Source organism: Trachypithecus francoisi, unplaced genomic scaffold (genome assembly GCF_009764315.1).
Source record: "Trachypithecus francoisi isolate TF-2019V2 unplaced genomic scaffold, Tfra_2.0 Lachesis_group20, whole genome shotgun sequence".
Classification (NCBI taxonomy): Eukaryota; Metazoa; Chordata; class Mammalia; order Primates; family Cercopithecidae; genus Trachypithecus; species Trachypithecus francoisi.
Genome location: NW_022681466.1, coordinates 23928562 through 23954624, shown reverse-complemented (window position 1 = coordinate 23954624; position 26063 = coordinate 23928562). Strand labels below are relative to the sequence as shown.

At 42.0% G+C, this 26063-nt stretch overlaps 1 protein-coding gene and 1 non-coding gene across 5 annotated transcripts in view; both read left to right on the top strand.

Moving 5' to 3' along the window:
• ZNF652 (zinc finger protein 652) overlaps positions 1-26063 on the top strand; it is a 70751-nt gene that overhangs the window by 22674 nt on the left and 22014 nt on the right. For 3 of the 4 annotated variants that reach the window (XM_033183394.1, XM_033183397.1, XM_033183395.1), the window contains exon 2: positions 21180-22338. In XM_033183394.1, coding sequence (XP_033039285.1) covers positions 21439-22338 — 900 coding nt within the window. In that variant the 5' untranslated portion in view covers positions 21180-21438. Of the gene's footprint in view, positions 1-19997; positions 20017-21179; positions 22339-26063 lie in introns of those variants that run through there. The other variant, XM_033183396.1, reaches the window with a different exon arrangement.
• Positions 12247-12309, top strand: LOC117068068. Its single transcript, XR_004430937.1, has one exon. It is a non-coding gene; the product is annotated as a U7 small nuclear RNA (small nuclear RNA).

The window sequence follows — 26063 nt, the reverse complement described above, 5'->3', positions numbered from 1 at the left end:
CCTATCCGCCCGCTTCAGCTTCCCAAAGTGTTGGGAGTATAGGTGTGAGGCACCGTGCCAACCAATTTTTGAAAGCTTAATGAACTAACCTCCTATAATAAATTCCAAAATGTCTGTCTGTCTGTCTGTCTTTCTTTTCTTTTCTTTCTTTTCTTTCCTTCCTTCCTTCCTTCCTTTTTCTTTTCTTTTCTTTTTTTTTTTTTTGAGACAAAGTCATGCTCTGTCACCCAGGCTAGAGTGCAGTAGCATGATCTCGGTTCACTGCAACCTCTGCCTCCCAATTTCAAGAGATTCTTCTCTCTCAGCCTCTGGAGTAGCTGGGATTACAGGCACGTGCTACCAAGCCCGGCTAATTTTTGTATTTTAGTAGAGACAGGGTTTCGCCATGTTGGCCAGGCTGGTCTCGAACTCCTGACCTCTGGTGATCCACCCACCTGGGCCTCCCAAAGTGCTGGGATTACAGGTGTGAGCCACCGCGCCCAGCTGGGATTAATTTTTCTATCTTTGGTAGAGATAGGGCTTTGCCATGTTGGCTAGGCTGGTCTCAAAATCCTGGCCTCGAGTAATCCGCCCGCCTTGGCCTCCTAAAGTATTGGGATTACAGACATGAGCCACTGCACACAGCCCCAAAATGTTATTTCTGTAATAGAGTTTTGTAATCAGAGGTGATCTTCCCCTTCAGCAGTTAAACATGCTATTTCTCCCATCTTTAAAAGTCCAGACTCAAGGTTGGGCCTTGAGTGAGTGAGACTCCGTCTCAAAAAAAAAAAAAAAAAAATCGCAAATTCAGACCTTTTATTTGTTTTGAGTTCTACTCCAGCTCTGTTCCTCAGCTTCCATTCCCTCCTGATCACACTTTTAACTAGTGTGACCGGTTAAGTATCACCCACAGCTAGTGAGTGATAGCTCCAGAAGTCAGCCCAAGTCTGAGCCCTTAACCATTATGCTAATGAAGTCTGGTGTTTTTTCAGAGAGGAGGAGGCTGGTGGAAGGACAAGGGGACCTTCATGTTAAGGAATTATTGAGTCACTAAATTCGGTGGTGATTTTTCTTTGTCTTTTTTAACCTCTTGGCTTCTGTGCACTGCACTTTAGTGTTTTTGTTTTACCTCACTGTTAATTTCTTCTTTCTTCAGTGTTATCCTTTTCTTTTTTGTCCTTGGGGTGCCCTAAGGCTTGGTGCTTAGCCCCTTCTTTTCTGTTTATCCTGTGTCCTCAGCCCCCAAATGTAAATTCTTTCTGTTTGCTGATACCTCCTAAATATATAGCTACAGTGTTGACTTTTCCTTTGATCAGGTGCTTCTATCCAGTTGGCTATTGGACAACTCTACTTAGTTCTCTAATTTGCATCTCAAACATGACTGTGTACATTATTAGGATGCTGTAGACTTCAAGTAATAGAAAATTCTATTCAAAATAATTCACAAATAAGGAAAATATATCCTTACAAGTAACAAGATGCCTCAGTCTAGGGTTGGTTTAAATCTGTGGTTTAGTGACATCAGTCAAGACCCCTATTCTTTTCACCCTTCTGCTCTGCCAGCTTGAACATGTCTGCCTTGTCTTTTGGCCAGCACACATTATAGATGCAAGATGGGTACCACAGTTCCATGCATCACATCCAGGCAAGGTGACATCTAGCAGAAGGTGTTGATTCTCATTCTTATGCTTTTTAAGAGTTCAGAAACTGGTGGAGTGCAGTGGCTCATGCTGTAATCCCAGGACTTTGGGAGGCTGAGGCAGGAGGATCGCTTGAGGCAAGGAGTTTAAGACCAACCTGGGCAGACCAACACAGTAAGACCCCGTCTCTACTGAAAAAAAAAAAAAAAGCCAGGCATGGTGGCGTGTGCCAGCTACTCAGGAGGATGAGGTGGGAGGATTACTTGAACCTGGGAGATCGAGGCTGAAGTGAGCCATGATCGTGCCACTATGCTCCAGCCTGAATGATGGAGCGAGACCCTGTCTCAAAAATAAAAAATTGTTGTATTTGGCAATCATGACTTATTTTTTGTGCATAGGTCTTGCTTCTCAACCTAACTTTAAGCTTGTGAATGTGAGGGTCAATACAATGATTATTTTAAAGAATAAATATTTTCTCTTTATATTAGCCTCTTGGTACTTTGCATGTAGATAATAGTCAAAGCTTGTGAATGCGTGAATAGAATGTAGGAATTGGACAGACAGTGCTTAGTGTGTAAACCCATGAGACCTATAAACTTCACATTTTAACTAGAAAAGAAAAAGGAATTTCTGCGTTCAGGGAAAAAAGGAGACATGGGCTCCTTGTTTTTTATTTACCTCTAGATAAAAAATAAATCCCTTGTTTGAGTAGCAGCAGTTTTAGTAACACAGAGTCCCATTACTTCTAAGAGTGATATACTGGATGTCTCGGGAAGATTCATAAAGCATAACTCAGTATATTTAGGGTAACAACTCAAACCCCAGTAATCAGTCTCTTCTCTGTGTTCAGCTGTACCTCCCAAAAGGGAGGAAGGATCCATTGGATCAGTTTGCCAACCTCCAGTGTAGAAAACCTCTATTGAGTTAAATTTTGTTCTAAGTAAGCTACCTACAGAGTTGCTGGGCATTTTTGCCTTTAATTTTTTTTTTTTTTTTTTTTTTTTTTTTTAAGAGAGAGGGTATTGGTCTGTTGCCTGTGCTGGAGGCAGCAGCATGATCGTAGCTCACTATAGCCTGGAGCTCTTGGGCTCTAGTGATCCTCCCACCTCAGCCTCTTGAATAACTAAGATTGTAGGCATGCACCACCACACCTGGCTAAGTTTAAAAATTTTTTTGTAGAGATGGGGTCTCGCCATGTTGCCCAGGCTGATCTCAAACTCCCAACCTCAAGTGATCCTCCCACCTCAGCTCCCAGTGCTGGGATTACAGGCATGAGCCACCAAGCCTGGTCACCTTTAATTTTAACAAGTTATGTTAAAATGTAACAGTTGTGGCATTGTTACCAGATTTTATTTCATGCAACCTGTGACTTATGTACTTTAAAAAAAAAAAAAAACCATTAAGTAGACTGGGGCTGGGCGTGGTGGCTCACGCCTATAATCCCAGCATTTTGGGAGCCTGAGGTGGGCTGGTCTCATACTCCTGACCTCGTGATCCATCCAACATGGTGAAACTCCATCTCTACTAAAAAAAATACAAAAACTAGCTGGGTGTGGTAGCGTGCGCCTGTAATCCCAGCAACTCAGGAGGCTGAGGCAGGAGAATCCCTTGAACTTGGGAGGCAGAGGTTGCAGAGAGCCGAGATTGCACCATCGTACTCCAGCCTGGGTGACAGAGTGAGACTCTGTCTCAAAAAAAAAAAAAAAAAAAATGGCCGGGCACCATGGCTCACACCTGTAATCTCAGCACTTTGGGAGGCTGAGGCAGGCAGATCATTTGAGGTCAGAGGTTCAAGACCATCCTGGCCAACGTGGTGAAACCCCGTCTCTACTAAAAATGCAAAAGTTAGCTGGGCATGGTGGTGCATGCCCGTAATCCCAGCTACTTGTGAGGCTGAGGCAGGAGAATCACTTGAACCTGGGAGGTAGAGGTTGTAGTGAGCTGAGATCATGCCATTGCATTCCAACCTGGACCCAGGTGACAGAGTGAGACTCTGTCTCCAAAAAAAAAAAAAAAAAAAGGCTGGGTGCAGTGGCTCATGCCTGTAATCCCAGCACTCTGGGAGGCTGAGGCAGATCATGAGGTCAGGGGTTCAAGACCAGCCTGGACAACGTGGTGAAACCTCGTCTCTACTAAAAATATAAAAATTAACTGGGCATGGTGGCGCGTGCCTGTAATCCCAGCTACTCAGAAGGTTGAGGCAGGAGAATTGCTTGAACCCAGGAGGTGGAGATTGCAGTGAGCCAGGACTGCGCTACTGCACTCTAGCCTGGGCGACAGAGGGAGACTCCGTATCAAAAAAAAAAAAAAAAAGTAAAGGAATCAATAGATATGACAGGTCTTAGGCTTCATGGATTTATTCTACATCCTTTTCTGCATATTGCCTTAAATGCTTTCTGACGAAGGCAGAGGATTGTGAATAGAATCATCCAAGGAATGGTGTTAAGTATGCTCATGTCTCTATCTACCCTAAGAAAGTATGGTGGACTCTGTGTTGTGTTTAGAAAAACCTACCTATTCCATGGTTAAGGTTGTGGGGTCATTTCCATCAAGCATCATGTTTATTTAAAGACTGTGGACTGTTTTCTTAACTCAAGAATCTCCAAACTGAGATTCATAAGCTAATTTTTATGTTCAAAGGGTCAAATTGAAATTGTGGTAACACTTTACATTGTAACCAAAGTATCATAACTGGCTGTTATATATATTTGATTAGTAACAAATAAAGTATGACCTCAATGCAAATTCTTAGACACAGTTTTTTTTTTTTTTTTTAAATAATAAGAGAGAACATGGTGGGGTAGGATGGGGTAAGGGGTGTGTGATAACTCTTAATATTGAAAGTTTGGGAATTACCTGTGTAGCAATAGGTGACCAGATGAATTAGGTAACAGAATAGACACAGATAATCAGCACAAACTTGTAGAACATTAAATGTCAGTTGTGGAAGGGAATCCCTTAAGTTCGTGGCTGAAAAAAACTGAGAGCTAGAAAGGTGGAATAACCTGCCCAGCAGTGTGGAAGAGTTCCAAATAGAACCCATCCAGATCTGTTGACTCTCCGCACTGTGGGTGTTATTTCCCACTCAGCCTCATTACATCACTGCTGTTAGGGCCCAGGTTGCAGTTTATGAGTTATCCAGTAAATCGATAATGTCATTTTATGCAAAATATTATAATTTATTTTCACATGATCTTATTACTTCACATTACCTTTGAACTATTTATATCCGAATAGCTTATTTGATTTTATTGAAATATACATTTACTATAAAATTTATCATTTTAAAGCATCAAAGTCTGCGGTTTTTAGTTTATTCACAAGATTGTGCAACCATCACCTATATCTAATTCCAGAACATTTTCATTACCCCCAAAAGAAACCTAGAGCCCATCAGCAGTCACTCCCCACTCCTCCCTACTCCCAGCTCCTGTTAATGATGATTTACTTTCTGTCTCTATTTGCTTATTCTGGCTGTTTCATATAAATAGAGTCATACAACTATGTAGCCTGTTATGTCTGGCTTCTTTCACTTAGCATAATGCTTTCGGGGTTTTTCCATCTTGTACCACATATCAGTACTACATACCTTTTTTTTTTTTTTTTTTTTTTTTTTTTTTTTTTTTTTTGAGATCAAAGCTTGCTCTGTCGCCCAGGCTGGAGTGCAGTGGCAAGATCTCAGTTCACTGCAACCTCTGCCTCTTGAGTTCAAGCAATTCTCCTGCTTCAGCCTCTCAAGTAGTTGGACCACAGGTGCATGCCAGCACTCCCAGCTAATTTTTTGTATTTTTGGTAGAGATGGGGTTTCACCATGTTGCCCACGCTGGTCTCGAACTCCTGAGCTCTAGCAATTTACCCGCCTTGGCCTCCTGTAGTTCTGGGATTACAGGCGTAAGTCACCATGCCCGGCCATTTCTTCTTTTTGAGACACGGTCTTGCTCTGTCGCCCACACTAGAGTGTGGTGGAACGATCATGACTCACTGCAGTCTCAACCTCCCAGGCTCAAGCAATATTCCCACCTTAGCCTCCTGAGTGGCTAGGACTACAAATGTGCACCGCCACGCCCAGCTAATTTTTGAAAAACTTTTTGTAGAGACAATTTCTTGCTATGTTGACCAAGCTGGATGCAAACTCCTGGGCTCAAGCGATCATCCCACCATAGCCTCCCAAAGTGCTGGGATTACAGGCATGAGCTACCACACCTGACTTCTTCATTCCTTTTTATAGCAGATAATATTCCATTGTATGATTATATATTTTGTTTATCCACTCATCAGTTGATGTATGTTTGGATTGTTTTCACCTTTTGGCTATTATAAATAATACTTCTGTGGACATTTGTTTACAAGTTTTCGTATGAACATATATTTTTGGTTCTCCTGTGTTTATGCCTAGAACTGGAATTGCTGAGTCATATGTTAACTCTAATTTTTTTAAGGAACTGCCAAACTGTTCTCCAGTGTACCATTTTATATTCCTACCAATAACATATGAGGCTTCCAATATCTTCACATCCTCACCAACACTTGCTGTGTTACAATTTTTTATTATAGCCATCCTAGTAGGTGTGGAGTGGTATCTCATTGAGATTTTGATTTGCATTTCACTCATGACTAATAATATTAAGCATCTTTTCCTTTACGCATTGGCCATTTGTATATCTTTTTTTCTTGTTTTTTGTTTTGTTTTGTTTTGTTGTTGTTGTTGTTGAGACAGAGTCTCGCTGTGTTGCCCAGGCTGGAGTGTAGTGGCACGATCTCGGCTCACTGCAGGCTCCACCTCCCGGGCTCATGCCATTCTCCTGCCTCAGCCTCCCGAGTAGCTGGGACTACAGGCGCCTGCCGCCACACCCGGCTAATTTTTAAAAAAATTTTTTTAGTAGAGACAGAGCTTTCACTGTGTTAGCCAGGATGGTCTCGATCTCCTGACCTTGTGATCCACCCGCCTTGCCCTCCCAAAGTGCTGTGATAACAGGTGTGAGCCACCGCACCTGGCCCTTTTGTGTATCTTCTTTAGAGGAATGTCTTCATATCCTTTCTGTTTTAATTTTTTAAATTATTTTATTTTGGCCAGGCACAGTGGCTCACACCTGTAATCCCAGCACTTAGGGAGGCTGAGGCAGGTGGATCATGAGGTCAGGAGATCGAGACCATCCTGGCTAACACGGTGAAACCCCATCTCTACTAAAAATACAAAATATTAGCCGGACTAGCCGGACGTGCTGACAGGTGCCTATAGTCCCAGCTGCTTGGGAGGCTGAGGCAGGAGAATGGCGTGAACCCGGGAGGTGGAGCTTGCAGTGAACCGAGATCGTGCCACTGCACTCCAGTCTGGGTGACAGAGTGAGACTCCGTCTCAAACAAACAAACAAACAAAAATTATTTTATTTTATTTTCAGACAGGGTCTTCTTGCTCTCTTGCCCAGGCCAGAGTGCAGTGGTGCAGTTATAACTCACTATAGCCTCAACCGTCTGGGTTCAAATGATCCTCCTGCCTTAGCCTCCCAAAGTGCTAAGACTATAGGCATGAGTCTTGTTAATTCGTTTCTGACCATAGATATGCTGGAGAAATTGGGAGAAAAGGGGGTAGGGAGAAGAAGGAAAGATGGTAGAGAAAAATTTAATTTACAAACTTTGTCTAAGTAAATATATGCTACAGGCTGGGTGCAGTGGCTCACACCTGTAATCTCAGCACTTTGGGAGTCCAAAGCAGGAGGATCACTTGAGGCCAGGAGTTTGAGACCAGCCTGGGCAACATAGCAAGACCTCTGTCTTCAAAAAAAGTTAAATATATATCACAAGGAAAGGTAAAATCTGCTCTGTGATGAGAGTTCTTAGCCTGGGGTTTTGGGATCCCTAGAGAATCCATGGATGGATTTCTGGAAATAGGCAGATCCCTTGAAATTATTTGTAAAATTGTGTGTGTTCCTTTTGGGAGGGAGAGGATTTGTATATTTCAAAAGAATCAGTGAGGAAATATACAGGCTTATGGGAAGGAAAAGGCAGAAGGTATGTTAGCAATTTGTCTTTTTCTATTGGCTATGTTTTGCATACGTTATGGTTTGGGTTAAAACTTCCTGCCTGGTTTCAAATATTTTTGTTTTAGACTGTTTATTTATATCTATTGATTTAACACTAGTTCAGTTAAGATGTTTTCAAAAATGTTATATTTATTTATTCATTTATTTATTTATTTTGAGGCAGTGTTCCCAGGCTGGAGTGCAATGGTGTAATCTCAGCTCACTGCAACCTCAGTCTCCTGTGTTCAAGCAATTCTCCTGCCTCAGCCTCCCAAGTAGCTAGGATTACAGGTGCCAACCACCACACCCAGCTGTTTTTGTATTTTAAGTAGAGACAGAGTTTTGCCACGTTGGCCACAGTGGTCTTGAACTCCTGACCTCAGGTAATCCACCCACTTTGGCCTCCCAAAATGCTGGGATTACAGGTATGAACCACCATGCCTGCCTTTTATTTTATTTTATTTTATTTTTTTATTTTTATTTTTTTTATTTTTTTTGAGGCGGAGTCTTGCTCTGTCGCCCAGGCTGGAGTGCAGTGGCCGGATCTCAGCTCACTGCAAGCTCCGCCTCCTGGGTTCCCGCCATTCTCCTGCCTCAGCCTCCCAAGTAACTGGGACTACAGGCGCCCGCCACTCGCCCGGCTAGTTTTTTGTATTTTTAGTAGAGACAGGGTTTCACTGTGTTCGCCAGGAGGGTCTCGATCTCCTGACCTTGTGATCCGCCCGTCTCGGCCTCCCAAAGTGCTGGGATTACAGGCTTGAGCCACCGCGCCTGGCCTATTTTATTTTATTTTTTGAGACGAAATCTCACTCTCACCCAGGATGGAGTACAGTGCTGCGATCTCAGCTCACTGCAATCTCCATGTCCCTGGTTAAACCGATTCTCCTGCCTCAGCCTCCCAAATAGCTGGGACTGCAGGCATGTATTACCATGCATGGCTAGTTTTTGTACAAAATGTTAATTTTTGAAGTGTCCAAGAGTTTTTGTTAATGAGAAAACAGTAACACTCCTTTGTCTTTTTGTAGGCCAAATGTATAAAATAAATTCCCAGCATTTTCTGATGTTATCCACAAATCTAAAATGTTTGTGATTTTTATTTTTATAAAATACAAGAATGTAATAAAGGCATTTCTGAGTTATTTTCATTTTCTAAATGAGTTTTGAATTCAGGTTCACAATGATCTAGTCAATTTGACACCTGTCTTAGTGGATTATAGGTAGCCACAATGTGAACATCTGTACCTATAGTTATACCTGATAGATATACCTCAGCTCTAATTTGGGGTGTTACCTTTAGAAGTTTAAGAAAAGGCACATTGGGCCGGGCACGGTGGCTCACACCTGTAATCCCAGCACTTTGGGAGGCTGAGGTGGGTGGATCACCTGAGATCAGGAGTTAATTAGTATTTGATTTCTTCTTTGACCCTGGGCGTGGTGGTTATTGGTGAAAGTTAAGATTGCTTCAGCTGACTTGTGTAATGACTAATGCACATTAGTTTGTATTATCTTATATGGAAATGTGGAAACTGTTGATGCTTGAAGGTAATTAGGTAGTACCTAGGAAGAGTGCGTCTCTCCTTTGTCCTCTTTTACTGGTTGCACTTGCACATTATTGAGGAAACACAATGGCAGTCTCGTTTAAATGTGTGTGTAAAAAACTACAGTTAAATTTTATTTTTATGAAAGCTTTGTCTAAAACTGAAGGTGACAAGCATTTCTCAGTTTCACTTCTTACAGAGAGTGGATTAGATGGACTACTTAAAAATTGTTTGACATAGTACATTTTTATTAGATGAGATTGTAGTTCTGTTTTTTGACCATATAAAATATAGGCATCTGAGAACAGCTTGTAATGCTTATCCAAAATAAGGCCCAATGATATATGATGTTTGAGGTTTTTGTTTGTTGTGAAGATGACTGTTACAAGTTGACGTTGGTAGCTTTTCGAGTGTATTTCAGGTCGATATTGTGAGCACCTTTGGAAATGAAGGACATTTATAAATATGCGTTGATACTGTGATAACAAAACCCTTTTCAATATAAATTTTGTTTCTATAACTTCTACTTTACATACAAAATTCAAAGTTGACAAATTTATTTAGGTTTTACCCATTTGAAAGCTTACCATTTTGTTGCAAGAAGATGAACTAAAAATATACTTTAAATTTTGAGTCTTTAGTTTGTTAAAAGTGGTTACTGTGAAACCCAGACTACAGGTGAATCAATTTGAAAATTAAAATGTATCCATATGAATTAACCTAACTTTCTGGACATTCTGAAGGAAGGTATGAGTTTCACTAGTTAAGGATAAAATTTACACCCTCAAACACGAGTCTGGAATTCTGTTATTTGCTTTGTATTGTAAAGGTATTTTGTTGTTCAAAAACCTAAGTACATCTTTTGAGACCGTTGTTTACCATTAACTCAATAGGAGACAGTATGGTAAACTCAGTAGGAGACAGTATGGTAAACTTCGACTAGGAGTTAGAAAAGCATAATTCAAACACTTGTCCCATCACTTACCAGCAATGACAACGGGAAAGTTGAGCCTCATCTGTAAAATGGGAGCAGCATTTGTGTTAGTCTGTTTGCACTGCTGTAAAGGAATACCTGAAGCTGGGTAATTTGTAAAGAAAAGAGGTTTACTTGGGCTCGTGGTTCTGCAGGCTGTAGAAGCCTGTCACCGACATCTGCTCGGCTTCTGTTAAGGGCCTCAGAAAGTGTACAATCATGGCAGAATGCAAAGAGGGACACAGGGGTATCACATACTGAAAGAGCAAGCAAGAGATTGGGGGGAAGTGCCACAGTCTTAACCAGATCTCATGTAAACTCAGAGCAAGAAATAACTCATTCCCTCGAGGACGGCACCGGGCCATTCATGAGGGATCTGCCCCCATGACCCAAACACCTCCCACCAGGCCTCACCTCCAACATCGGGGATTACATTTCACCATGAAATTTGGAGAGGACAAAACATCCAAACCATATCAGCATTCCAAGTCATTGTAGGGTAATCATGCATAAGTAGGTTAAAAAAAAAACCCACATGGTTTCATTACTGTCATTTTCCTGTGGTGTTGCTTGTGTGCAACATTCTTACCTTCCCCCTTCTCCATCTGACTTCTGCTTGTCCTTCAAGACCAGCCCCAGCTTTATCTCATCTCTGAAACTTCCCATGGCCTGTTCACCACCTCCCTTCACACACTGCCACTGTATGTTATGTGTATAGGTGAGTATATTTATTTAGCAAATACTTATAATAGTGCTTACTATTGCTAAGTATTCTCATAAGCATTTATACCGGTAATCCATGAGGTAGATACTACTACTATCTCCATTGTACATATACAGAAAATTAGACATAAAGAAGTTAAGCAACTTACTCAAGGTCATGACCCACCTATGAGGTTTTAGAGCCAGATTTCTAATGCAGGCAGTCTGGTTTCAGAGTTTGTGCTCTTAACAACTATACTGTGTTTTTACTTTTTCAAAAATTATGGGTGTGATGGCTCAAGCCTGTAATTCCAACTCTTTGGGAGGCTGAGGCAGGCAGATTACTTGAGGCCAGGAGTTCGAGACCAGCCTGGATAACATGGTGAAACCCTATCTCTACTTAAAAAAAAAAAAAAGAAAAAAAAAGTATATATTTAAAAGTAGACACAAAGTCTCGTTATGTTGCTCATGTTAGTCTTGAACTCCCTTGCTTCAAGTGATCCTCCTGCCTCAGCCTCCCAAAGTGCTGAGATTACAGGCGTGAGCCACTGTGCCTGCTCTGCTATGCTATATCTTCATGTCTGTCTCTCCAGGTACACCTTTGAGCACCTTGATGGTTCCAACTCCTACAATACCTAACACATAGTAGGCAATTCATAAACATTTAACAAATATATGATAAATATGCCTTATGTAGACCAGGCGCAATGGCTCATGCTTGTAATCCCAGCACTTTGGGAGTCTGAGGTGGCGGATCACGAGATCAGGAGTTCGAGACCAGCCTGGCCAACACAGTGAAAGCCCGTCTCTACTAAAAGTACAAAAATTAGCTGGGCGTAGTGGCAGGGGCCTGTAATCCCAGCTACTAGGGAGGCTGAGGCAGGAGAATCACTTGAAACCCTGGAGGCGGAGGTTGCAGTGAACTGAGATTGTGCCACTGCACTCCAACCTGGGCAACAGAGCTAGACTCTGTCTCGGGGGGAGGGGGAATATATATATATATTCAGCTCCAGGTGCTCTAACCACATCCACAGTTCTTTTCTTACCATACTTCTTTTTTCTTTTTTTTTTTAGAAAAAAAATGTTGCCCAGGCTAGTCTCCTGGACTCAAGTAATTCTCCCACAGTACTGAAATTACAGGCATGAGCCACTGCACCTGGCCCATACTTCTTATGTTTGCTACATAACTCTGCTTTATTAGTCCCATACTTCTTCCTTGATTTAATTTTGAATACAGATATTTCTGCTATACTGCCATATATGCTTTTCCAAAAAGTCCCCATTCTGCAAAATTGTGCACTAAAGTAAACAGGATTTACGGGAAAAATAGAGTTGAGGCAAGCCACTCTAAATCTGTGGAACACCGTAGTCCTTGCACTAATAAAAACAAAAATAAATGTTACAACTCTTTTAGAATTTGTCTAGCAGGTTTTTTGGTCTTCGTGGAAGAAACCCCAAAAATAAAAAAAATTAAAGAAAATAAAATTAACCATAATAAAAACATATTAAATCTCCACTGGCATATATTTCAGTGTTTACAGACTTAATTCCTTGGATGGTTGTTTCCTTCTCTGAGATTTTGGACTATGAGGACCTTTGCTTCCAATACAGACCAGTTTCATCAAAATAATTTTTTTGTTTGTTTTCTTTTGAGACGAGGTCTCACTCTGTCACCCAGGCTGGAGTGCAGTGGCACAATCTTGGCTCACTACAGCCTCTGCCTCCTGGGTTCAAGCAGTTCTCGTGCCTCAGCCTCCCAAGTAGCTGGGACCGCGGGTGTGCAGCACCATGCCTGGGTAATTTGTTTTTGTGTGTGTTTGTGTGTGTGTGTGTGTGTGTGTGTGTGTAGAGACAAGATTTCACCATGTTGCCCAGGCTGAAGGCCTACCTTGTTTTATTGCACTTTGCTAACAAATTGAAGGTTTGTTATAACCATCCTTCGAGCAAGTCTGTCAGTGTCATTTTTCCAACATGTGCTCACTTTGTGTCTCTGTGTCTCATTTTTGTAATTCTCCCAATATTGAAAACATTTTCTTTGCTATCTGTTAATGGTGATCTGTGATAAGTGATCTTTGATGTTACTGTTTTGGGGTGCTATAAACCATACTCATATAAGATGACACACTTCATTGATAAATATCATATGTGTTCCTTCTGTTCCACAGATCAGCTGTTACCCAATCTCTCTCCCTCTCCTCAAGCCTTCCTATTCCCTGAGACACAACAATATTGAAATTAGGCCAATTAATAACTCTACAGTGGCCTCTCAGTGTTCAAGTGAAAGGAAGAGTCACCCCTCTCTCATTTTAAATCAAAAGCTAGAGATGATAAAGCTTAGTGAGGAAGGCATGTCAAAAGCCAAGACAGGCCAAAACGTAGGCCTCTTGTGCCAGACTATCAAGTTGTGAATGCAAAGGAAAAGTTTTTGAAGGAAATTTAAAAGTGCTACCCCAATGGGCCGGGCACAGTGGCTCACACCTATAATCCCAGCACTTTGGGAGGCCAAGGTGGGCAGACCACCTGAGGTCAGGAGTTCGGGACCACCCTAGCCAACATATTAAAACCTAGTGTCTATTAAAAATACAAAAATTAGCTGGGTGTGGTGGTGCGTGCCTGTAATCCCAGCTACTCGGTAGGCTGAGGCAGGAGAAATGCTTGAACCTGGGAGGTGGAGGTTGCAGTGAGCTGAGGTCATACCACTGTATTCCAGCCTGGGTGACAAAAGTGAAACTCCATCTCAAAAAAAAAAAAAGAAAAGTACTACCCCAGTGAACACACGAATGATAAGAAAGTGAACCAGCTGGCTGGGTGTGGTAGCTTTCTCCTGTAATCCCAGCACTGTGGGAGTCCAAGGTGGGCGGATCACCTGAGGTCAGGAGTTCAAGACCAGCCTGGCCAACATAGTGAAACATCGTCTCTACTAAAAATACACAATTAGCCAGATGTGGTGTACACCTGTAATCCCAGCTACTTGGGAGGCTGAGGCAGGAGAATCGCTTGAACCCAGGAGGCGGAAGTTGCAGTAAGCTAAGATCATGCCACTGCACTCCAGCCTGGGTGACAGGTGAGACTGCGTCTCAAAAAAAAAAAAAAAAAGTGAAATAGCCCTATTGCTGAGATGGAGAAGGTTTTAGTGGTTTGCATAGAAGATCAAGCCAAACACAACATTCCTTTAAGCCAAAGCTAGAACAAGGTCCTAACTGTTCAATTCTTTGAAGGCTGAGAAGTGAGGAAGCTACAGAAGAAAAGTTGGAAGCCAGCAGAGAGGTTGGTTCATGAGGTTTAAGGAAATAAGCTATCTCCATAATGTAAAAGTGCAAGGTGAAGCAGCACGTGCTGATGTAGAAGCTCCAGCAAGTTATCCACATCTAGCTAAGATCATTTTCTGGTGTAGACAAAATAGCCTTATATTGAAAGAAGATGCCATCTAGGACTGTCATAGATAGAAGTGAATGCCTGACTTCAAAAGATAACCTGACTCTCTTGTTAGGGGCTAATGCAGCTGGTGACTTGAAGGTGAAGCCACCTTACTATTCTAAAAATCCAGAGGCCCTTATGAGTGATGCTAAATCTACTCAGCCTGTGTGTTAGAAATGAAACAATAAAGCCTGAATGACAGCACACCTGTTTACAGCATGGTTTACTGAATATTTTAAGCCCACTGTTGAGATCTACTGCTCAGAAAAAAAGATTCCCTTCAAAATATTATGGCTCATTGACAGTGCACCTAGTTACCCAAGAGCTCTGATGGAGATGTACAAGGAGATGAATGTTGAATGTTGTTTTCATGCATGATAATTTAACATTCATTCTGTAGCCCATGGATCAATGAGTAATTTTTACCTCCTAGCTTTATTATTTATAAAATTGATTTTGTACTATAGCTGCCATAGATAGTGATTCCTCTGATGGGTCTGGGCAAAGTAATTTGAAAACCTTCTAGAAAGGATTCACCACTCTAGATACCATTAAGAACATTTGTGATTCATGGAAAGAGGTCAAAATATCAACACAAACAGGAGTTTAGAGGAGTCGATTCCAAGCCTCATGGACAACTTTGAGGGTTTCAACGCTTCAGTGGAGGAAGTCACTGCAGATGTGGTGGAAATAGCAAGAGAACTAGAATTAGAAGTGGAGCCTGAAGTATGACTGAATTGCTGCCATCTTTTGATAAAACTCGAACAGATGGAATCTACTCCTGGTGAAGATGTTGTGAACGTTATTGGAATGATGAAGGATTTAGAATATTCCATAAACTAGTTGTTGAAGCAGTGGCTGGGTTTGAGAGGATTGACTCCAATTTTGAAAGAAGTTCTACTGTGGGCAAAGTGTTATCAAACAGCATCATATCCTACAGAGAAATCTTCTTTGAAAGGAAGAATAAGTCAGTGCAGCAAATTTCATTGTCTTATTTTCAGAAATTGCCACAGCCATCCCAGCCTTCAGCAACCACCACCCTGATCATGCAGCAGCCATCAACATTGAAGCAAGACCCTCCATTGGCAAAATGATTGATTCACTGAAGGATCAGATAATCGTTAACATTTTTTAACAATAAGTTATTATTTTATTCTTTTTTTTTTTTTTTTTGAGACAGAGTGTTGCTCTGTTGCACAGGTTGGAGTACAGTGGCACAATCTCGGCTCACTACAAGGTCCGCCTCCCGGGTTCACGCCATTCTCCTGCCTCAGCCTCCTGAGTAGCTGGGACTACAGGCGTCTGCCACCATGCCCAGCTAATTTTTTGTATTTTTAGTAGAGACGGGGTTTCACCGTGTTAGCCAGGGTGGTCTCGATCTCCTGACCTCGTGATCCGCCTGCCTCAGCCTCCCAAAGTGCTGGGATTACAGACATGAGCCACCGCACCCGGCCACAATAAATTATTTTTAAATTAAAGCATGTACGTTGTTTTTTAAGATACAAAGCTATTGCACATTTAATAGACTACAGTGTAATGTAAACATAACTTATATGCACAAGGAAACCAAAAAATTTGTGTGACTTGCTTTATTGAGGTATTTGCTTTATTGCGGCGGTCTGGAGCCAAACCGGCAATATCTCTGAGGTGTGACTGTTCTTTCAGCTTCATCAGGTATAAAGTGGAAAGAGTTTTATTCATGAAGTCACTGAATGAACCATTGCTTGCATTAAAGGAAGGTACAGAAGTAGAGTGTTTAGCTTTTTTCTTGAGGTCTTCGTGTATTGCTAAGGCTTGCTTTCTTTGTAATTTTGAGAAAGCTTGCTCCTGATCACTTCAGACATTTAACTTGGGAAAATCTTGTATAAACTAACATTGCTTCTGAGTTATTCTGCTATCATTTCCCTATTTACTAATAGCATTTGAATTAATTCACATTAGAGAAATATGCTTTGTAGCAGAACTCATCTTTAGTCTCTTTAAAAAAGCTATTTTATTGAGTACCATCTTAATCAGTGATTGTGAAAGCCAAATATTTGATTTGATCTTTGCCTCAAGACTGAATTCTATACAGGCTTTGTAGCTCAAAGATTTCAGTTTTACATTAAGCACTTGCCTCTTCTTAATCTGCAAATCCCTGACTTTCTGGATTTCTTTTATTCTTGATTATAAATTGATCATTATTTTCTGAATTCATCCTTTTCATGTGATAATTTGTTAAATACAACTAACAGTGTTACAATACAACACACTTGTAATAGTCCATTTTCCCACTAGAGCTGTTAGCTCTTGTGTTATATTATCTACCTTCTGGGATAGCTGATAGTTTCACTGATCATTTCACCACTGTATAATATAAGTTGCTGATCTTTTAGCCTCCAATAACTTTCCTTGCCTCCTTCCACCCAGCTCCTAAGGCTTTGTCATATATTTTAGGCTTTTTGGTAAGGCAGCACCCCACTTCTGGTGTCTACTCAGAGCAGCTTGGATAAGCCAAATTATGCTGTGGTAATAAACAATGCAAGATCTCAGTGGCTTTAAAAACACACTGCGTGGCTGGGCGCAGTGGCTCACGCCTGTAATTCTAGCACTTTGGGAGGCCGAGGTGGGTGAATCACCTGTGGTCAGGGGTTCAAGACCAGCCTGACCAACATGGTGAAACCCTGTCTCTACTAAAAATACAAAAAAACTGGGCGTAGTGGTGGGTGCCTGTAGTCCCAGCTATTCAGGAGTCTGAGACAGGAGAATCACTTGAACCCGGGAGGCAGAGGTTGCAGTGAGCCGAAATCATGCCACAGCACTCCAGCCTGGGTGACAGAGTGAGACTCTGTCTCAAAACAAAGCAAAACAAAAACACCAAGAAAATACACTATGTCTATCCAGTAGGTTGTCTTAGTTGTTACAGGACCAAGCTGAGAGCAACCATCACCTGAAAGATTGCTAGCCACTGTGCCAGAAGGAAAAGAGGTCTGAAGGATTTCATATTGGTTAGTAAATGCCCTGCCTCTCCCTGTCACATCTCATAATATGCTGACCAGAAGTAGTCACAGGACCCCATCCAACTACAGGGAATAGGAGTTGTGGGCGTGGTTTAAAAAGTGTAGCCTAGCCTGGGTGCAGTGGCTCACACATGTAATCCCAGCACTTTGGGAGGCTGAGGCAGGAGAATTGCTTGAACCCGGGAGGTGGAGTTTGCAGTGAGCTGAGATTGCACCACTGCACTCCAGCCTGGGCGACAGAGCGAGACTCCATCTCAAAAAAAAAAAAAAAAAAATGAGCTGGCCATGGTGGTGTGTATAGCCCCAGCTACTCCAGAGGCTGAGACAGGAGAATTGCTTGAACCCAGGAGGTGTGGTTGCAGTGAGCCGAGATTGCACCATGCACTCCAGCTTGGGCGACAGAGCAAGACTCCGTCTCCAAAAAAAAAAAAAAAAGTGTAGCCTACCATGTGCCCAGAAAGCTGAGAGTCGGAAATATTTGGAAAATGAATTGATGATTACTCTTTTTTTCTTTGTCTTTCTGGTTTTTGTTTAACTCCTAGCTTTTGCTAGCTAATTGAATTTTAAATCACTCCTCCCTTACTTAATTTGAGATAATTAATATGAGTTTATTTAAATGATACTCATAGTAGTTCACATTATATCCATGAGTGAGAAGTTTTGGCACATGTAGAATAAGGTTGCTAGGATTTTCCTACTTAAAATATGAGGCATGAAACTGGTACAAAAAGATAAGCAGTTAAAAGAATAGTTGAGTTTAAATTATTTCAAGGTGTCGCCGGGCGCGGTGGCTCAAGCCTGTAATCCCAGCACTTTGGGAGGCCGAGACGGGTGGATCACAAGGTCAGGAGATCGAGACCATCCTGGCTAACACGGTGAAACCCCGTCTCTACTAAAAATACAAAAAACTAGCCGGGCGAGGTGGCGGGCGCCTGTAGTCCCAGCTACTCCGGAGGCTGAGGCAGGAGAATGGCGTAAACCCGGGAGGCGGAGCTTGCAGTGAGCTGAGATCCGGCCACTGCACTCCAGCCCGGGCGACAGAGCAAGACTCCGTCTCAAAAAAAAAAAAAAAAAAAAAAAATTATTTCAAGGTGTCATTTGTCATAGTAGAAATAGACCATGAGCTTTGGAGTCAGGCAGGCCTGTAGTCAAATACTACGTCTGTCATTTGATAGACTTGTGATCTTAGACAAATTAGGTTGCCTCTCTGAGCCACAATTTTACCATTTATAAATACAAGAAAGTATGAATATATCTATTCAGATGTCAGGTAAAACATGGTAGCATTTATTACCACAAATTCCTGAAATTCCATTAAAGCAAAAGTAAAATAAGTTTTTTAAAAAAGAATAAATTCACAAGGAAAAAGAAAATGGAAGAGAAGACAAAGGACTAGTGTAGGAGTGATAGAAATAATTGTGAACTACTCATAGTCATAGTAGTCATAAATACTGATTTTTTTCAAAGTTGTGATATAACTATATTGGGAGCATGAGGGAAGACTTGGGAACAATAAGGTAACAAAACTAGAGAGCCAGGCGTGGTGGCTCACGCCTGTAATTCCAGCACTTTGGGAGACTGAGGTGGGCAGATCACAAGGTCAGGAGATCAAGACCATGCTGGCTAACACGGTGAAACCCCATGTCTACTAAAAATACAAAAAATTAGCTGGGCGTGGTGTCAGGCGCCTGTAGTCCCAGCTACTGGGGAGGCTGAGGCAGGAGAATGGCGTGAACCTGGGAGGCAGAGCTTGCAGTGAGCCGAGATCACGCCACTGCACTCCAGCCTGGGTGACAGAGCAAGACTCTGTCTCAAAAAAAAAACAAAAAAAAATAGAGACAAGGTAATATCTGAAATTGAAATAAAAAGTCCAGAAACAGAAATATAATCAAATTATGTAGAAATATGGAATTAAATGGAGAGGGGGCAGCTAAAACAGCATTATTGCCTCCAGGGAATGGGACTGAGATAAATTGGAGTATGGTCAATACATTTGAATTGTGAAACTATGAATTTTTAAAATGATTACTTTGATAAAAATTGAATTTAAAAACCAGTCCCACCAGCCTGGGTAACATAGGGAGACCCCATCTCTAAAAATTTTTTTAAAAATTAGCTGAGTGTGGTGGCGCATGCCTGTGGTCCTAGCTGTTCAGGAGGCTGAGGTGGGAGGATCACTTGAACCCAGAAGGTTGAGGCTGCAGTGAGCCATGATTGCACCACTGGACTCCAGCCTGGGCAACGGAGTGAGACCCTGTCTTCCCCCTCGCCCCGCGAGATGGAATCTAGCTCTGTTGCCAGGCTGGAGTGCAGTGGCGTGATCTCGGCTCACTAGAATCTCCACCTCCCAGGTTCAAGCGATTCTCCTGCCTCAGCCTCCTGAGTAGCTGGGATTACAGGCACGCGCCGCTATGCTCAGCTAATTTTTGGATTTTCAGTGGAAACGGGGTTTCACCATGTTGACCAGGATGGTCTTGATCTCCTGACCTCGTGATCCAACTACCTCGGCCTCCCAAAGTGCCGAGATTACAGGTGTGAGCCACAGCACCTGGCCCGAGACCCTGTATTAAAAAAGAAATCAACCCCACAGTTTTGTGGTGGGTATTAAATAATGAACAATAAAAACTATTATAGTGCCTGTGTCCATAGCAGGCATTTAATAAATACTAATTTCCTTCCTTTTGTCAATTATTGTTTACAGTAATATTCATACGACTCAGATGATAGGTGGCTTGGCTAAGCAGCAATGTGAGTATGTCACTAAGCAAATTATATGCCCTGCTAAGCTTTCTAAAAATTAATATTGGATGGTTTTATTTTTCTTGGAACCATATCAACCTGATGGGTATGGTTTCTTAGAATTTAGACTCCTGTGCAACTGACACACAAAAAAATCACCCACTTACTGAGTGGGTGTAGTGACCTATGCACAGAACAAATTTTAAAATATTTGGCAACTTTGAAATTACTCCAATAAACCTGAAAACAATTATATTTAAACCTAGATTATAAATTATTTAAGGCCAAGGACATTTTTCTTCTCTTCTATAGTTATGTCAATTAACTATTTTATTTCCAGGGACCACAGTGTTTACCCCCCTACCACCTTTGTTCTGCGAGCTCTCACTGTGGTGGACATGTGATTGATGTTGAAAGAAAGTCAGCCAATATAAAGCTGTTGTGTGTTTCATGCCCAACACTTTGTAAACTAGACTGTAAAGGTCTTGTGGATAGAGACCATATGTTTTGCCATATCAGCATATTCCATAGTATCTAGGAAAATGAATGCTGTGCAGTATTATTTTATTCATCAAATATATACTGTATGCTAGATTCTGTGCTAAGCTCTGAGGATATCTCAGTGAACTGGACAGATGCGGCTTTTGCTGTTGTAAAATTTATAGTCTAACAGAAAATGTTTATGAATTTCTATAATCAAAATAATGGCCCATACTGAAACATTTAAGCAGTTAAAAGCATTGTGTATGTAAAGAGTTTAATAATTTTGGCCGGGTGTGGTGGTTCATGCTTATAATCCCAGCACTTTGGGAGCCCGAGGTGGGTGGATCACGAGGTCAGGAGTTCAAGACCAGCCTGGCCAAGATGGCGAAACCCCGTCTGTACTAAAAATACAAAAATTAGCCCAGCGTGGTGGCAGCTGCCTGTAATCCCAGCTACTGAGGAGGCTAAGGCAGGGAAATCGCTTGAACCCGGGCAGCAGAGGTTGCAGTAAGCCAAGACTGCACTACTGCACTCCAGCCTGGGTGACAGAGTGAGACTCCATCTCTAAATAATAATAATATTTAATAATTATTATTATTTAAGCTATGTTTCTGGTGATTTAAATTCATGCTATAAAAAGGAAATAGTGGTATTATCTGATGTTTTTTCCTCTTTGCTTCTCTTTGTAGATAAGATGCTCCCAAGTCCCTTGCAGCTCTCTTCAGAAGAAAAATCACTAGTGCTCTGCTCTTGCCGTAATACCAAACCTTTTTGACTCATGCTTTGGTGCTGCAACACTGGAAGAATTGCACACAATTTCCAGGAATATCTTTTTTTCTTTTGAGTGATTCTTTGTGGATGAAAAAAGATTTGAGTCTTAATAATTACCTTGTTTTAAAGCTATTTTCTTTATAGTCTGAACTGCTTAATAAATTGGGCCACTTACCAATGAGCCACACAGCCAGTTCTTGTCAGGAACTGGTTGAAAACTGTGCTGTGCATGTAGCAGGAATGGCACAAGAAGATAGCCGTCGTGGTCAAGTGCCATCTTCCTTTTATCATGGTGCCAACCAAGAACTTGACCTGTCCACCAAAGTGTACAAAAGGGAGTCAGGAAGTCCTTATTCTGTGTTAGTGGACACCAAGATGAGCAAGCCACATCTCCATGAAACAGAAGAACAGCCATATTTCAGGGAGACAAGAGCAGTGTCTGACGTGCATGCTGTTAAGGAGGACCGGGAGAATTCTGATGACACAGAAGAGGAAGAGGAAGAAGTCTCTTACAAAAGGGAGCAGATCATAGTGGAGGTAAACCTTAATAATCAAACATTAAATGTATCTAAAGGGGAAAAGGGTGTCTCTTCTCAGTCCAAAGAGACTCCTGTTCTTAAGACAAGCAGTGAGGAGGAAGAGGAAGAGAGTGAGGAAGAGGCCACAGATGACAGCAATGACTATGGAGAGAATGAAAAGCAGAAGAAAAAGGAGAAGATAGTAGAGAAAGTCAGCGTTACACAAAGGAGAACCAGGAGAGCTGCCTCTGTTGCTGCAGCTACCACTTCCCCTACTCCCAGAACTACAAGAGGTCGTAGGAAGAGTGTAGAGCCACCTAAGCGTAAGAAGCGGGCCACAAAGGAGCCCAAAGCACCAGTCCAGAAAGCTAAGTGTGAAGAGAAAGAGACTCTGACCTGTGAGAAGTGCCCCAGGGTATTTAACACTCGCTGGTACCTGGAGAAGCACATGAACGTTACTCATAGGCGCATGCAGATTTGTGATAAATGTGGCAAGAAGTTTGTCCTGGAAAGTGAGCTGTCCCTTCACCAGCAAACAGACTGTGAAAAAAACATTCAGGTAGGTTTCATCACCGAGAGGGCAAACTTTTCAGGATAAAACCTGGCTGTTCAGATTCATCTGGTATCCGCCCAAGAGAATAAATACAATAGAGGCTGAAGGGACAGATTTCACCAATTTATCATTTGAAAAGCTCCTGCTTTGGTCTTTTCTAAACCAAGGCTTTTATTTCGAAAGCATTAAATTTGACGCTGGACTAGTGGGAACACAGGCACACTGGAAGGGGGATCTGTTATAGTTGATTGACCAGGAGGTTAAAATCAACACCAACTTTGCACTGAGATTCACTGTTGTAGGACATGTAATAAAATTCGTTCTGGCATCTTCTCTGTGGAGGTAGGAGTTACTGATTAAAGGTTAGGAGTAGAGAAAGGTCCCTTTCTAGGTTTATAATGATGCCAGATTCTAGTACAGCTGATGGGGACAAAAACCATCATGACTCAGACCGGTGGAAATGGAAGATCTTCAGCAGTGAGTTTGCTTTTACCATTGGAGAGATGACAACACTAAATTTGCCAAGAGGCTGAGCCCATGGGAATATGCAAACTTTAACCAGAGGCTGAGCTGGTTGAAAATGTTGCCCACCTGGCACTAGGTTTACACAATGCCACTGTACAGTATTGTTAAGGTAACAAAATAATGGTATTCAAACCAGGTTGGTGTCGTGAAAGGACTATACTGTGATAGGTTAAAGAGGTATACTAGTTATATTATGTCAAATGGATTGCAGTTATATTGGTTTGCACATGTGAATGCATATTAATGAATATAAGAGGTAAGTCTATTCATGTCTCCATAAGATATGTAACAGAAATATTTTGTACCATATTTAAGCTAAACTTATAAAGGATAAATTGTGTTGGTTTGTTTTGTTTTTTTGGTGTGCTTCTAATATTGGTAGTTATTTTTTAAATTTTACTTTTCTTCCGTTGCTTTTAATCAACAACTGAGATCATTGCTCTACTTTAAAGAGTTTTAAAAAATGGAAATTGCATTTGCTAAAAATTCACCGCTTTTGATTCATCAATTGTGACTTGATCTCCGACACGCTGGGTAAATAAAAGAAGACCGAGTCATGGAGCCCATATCCTCCGGTAACTGCCAGTGCCCTGGCTTGGGTAGGAGTTGTCTGCAACACTTCAGGCCAAAGGCAGTGTGGTGCCCTGCTGCACTCTAGGGAGTGTGGTGCACTGCTGCACTCTAGGGGTCAAACTTGGATTCTGTAATGATCCGTTAATGAAAGTGTTCTTGATCTTTATATATAGGTTTTGTGGGGTGTTTTTTTTTTTTTTTTTTTGACTTAAATCTGTTTAAGTTACAGAAGAGAAAACATTTAATAAATACTTTTTGTGTGTGACTTTCCTCACAATTCTTCATCATACTACTTTTAAATTTGTGTTTTAAGTTTTGTGGATTCTGCTAAATGAACTTCATTCAAATTCCCAAACAACACTGTACTTTGTTCTTATGTATAGATCCTAATAATCCTGATGACCTGGTAACAAGTGAAAACTAAAACCCCAGGCTGGGCGTGGTGGCTCACACCTGTAATCCTAGCACTTTGGGAGGCCAAGACGGGTAGATCACCTGAGGTCAGGAGTTCGAGACCAGCCTTACCAACATGGAGAAACCCCGTCTCTATTAAAAATACAAAATTAGCCAGGCGTGGGTGACGCATGCCTGTAATCCCAGCTACTCGGGAGGCTGAGGCAGGAGAATCGCTTGAACCTGGGAGGCAGAGGTTGCAGTGAGCCGAGATTGCACCACTGCATTCCAGCCTGGGTGACAGAGCGAGACTCTGTCTCAAAAAAAAAAAAAAAACTAAAACCCTGCCCTAAGGCCGGGTGCAGTGGCTCATGCCTGTAATCTCAGCACTTTGGGAGGGTTGCCTGAGCCCAGGAGATTGATCCTGCAGTAAGCCATGATAGCACCACTACATTCCAGCCTGAGCAGCAGAGTGAGACTGTCTAAACAACAACAACAAAAAACCTGCCCTACAAAAATGTCTGATAGTGGTAGTCTCCTTTTCTAGAGCATTTTCCAACCAGAGGTTTATATTTTAACTCTTAGAGTTGTTTCCTGAAGTGACAATGATGTTTAGAGAGATCTTTATTTACAGTGAATTATTTACATGTTCCCATAAGTATCCAAGGGTCTAATGATTACCAAGAGCTGGTATTGTTTTGCTTTAACCAGAAATACTCTGATACACATTATGCCTAATATTACAGGCTATTAATGATTCATGATACAAGGAGCTAGGCAGTGTAGCATGTGTTTTCTACAGATTCTTGCAAGAGAGCTCTGGAACTGGTCTGTAAGGGAAAAGGGATAGACTTTAGTTAATTAAAGTTTAGACCAAAAAAAAACTTTTTAAAAATTTTTTAAGAAATACCGGCCGGGCGGCGCGGTGGCTCAAGCCTGTAATCCCAGCACTTTGGGAGGCCGAGACCATCCTGGCTAACACGGTGAAACCCCCGTCTCTACTAAAAAATACAAAAAAATTAGCCGGGCGAGGTGGCGGGCGCCTGTAGTCCCAGCTACTCGGGAGGCTGAGGCAGGAGAATGGCGTGAACCTGGGAGGCGGAGCTTGCAGTGAGCTGAGATTCGGCCACAGCACTCCAGCCTGGGCGGCAGAGCGAGACTCCGTCTCAAAAAAAAAAAATACCATCCTGGCTAACACCGTGAAACCCCGTCTCTACTAAAAAATACAAAAAACTAGCCAGGCGAGGTGGCGGGCGCCTGTAGTCCCAGCTAGTCGGGAGGCTGAGGCAGGAGAATGGTGTAAACCCAGGAGGCGGAGCTTGCAGTGAGCTGAGATCCGGCTACTGCACTCCAGCCTGGGCGATAGAGCGAGACTCGATCTCAAAAAAAAAAAAAAAAAGAGAGAGGCTGGGTGCAATAGCTCACACCTGTAATCTCAGCACTTTAGGAGGCTGAGACAGGCAGATCACAAGGTCAGGAGTTTGAGACCAGCCTGGCCAACATAGTGAAACCTCGTCTCTACTAAAAATACAAAAATTAGCCAGGCATGGTGGCATTGTACCTGTAGTCCCAGCTACTCGGGAGGCTGAGGCAAGAGACTGCTTGAACCCGGGAGATGGAGGTTGTGGTGAGCCGAGATCGCGCCACTGCACTCCAACCTGGGTGACAGAGTGAGACTCCATCTCAAAATAATAATAATAATAATAGTAATAATTAGAGAGAGAGAGTGATACTAAGAGTTTAGAGGGTATATTCTGCCAGAGGGAAGTGTTTGAAAGTGTAAATTAGATTTGGGGAAATATAATAACATTTCAATTATTCATGTTAATAAATGCTCCAAATGCATTTTTTTTTTTTTTTTCTGAGACAGTCTCGCTCTGTTGCTCCGGCTGGAATACAGTGGCGCGATCTTGGCTCACCACAATCTCCGCCTCCCAGGTTCAAGCAATTCTCCTGCCTCAGCCTCACGAGTAGCTGGGATTACAGGCATGCGCCACCATGCCTGGCTAATTTTGTATTTTTAGTAGAGGTGGGGTTTCTCCATGTTGGCCAGGCTGGTCTCAAACTCCTGACCTCAGGTGATCTACCCGCCTTGACCTCCCAAAGTGCTGGGATTACAGGCATGAGCCACTGCACCTGGCTCCAAATGCATTTTCTAAGGCGTAAGAACGTTTTTATATTTCTACATACCTATAATACCTATACCACTAATACATATTTTGTTTCATCTTGTCTTTATT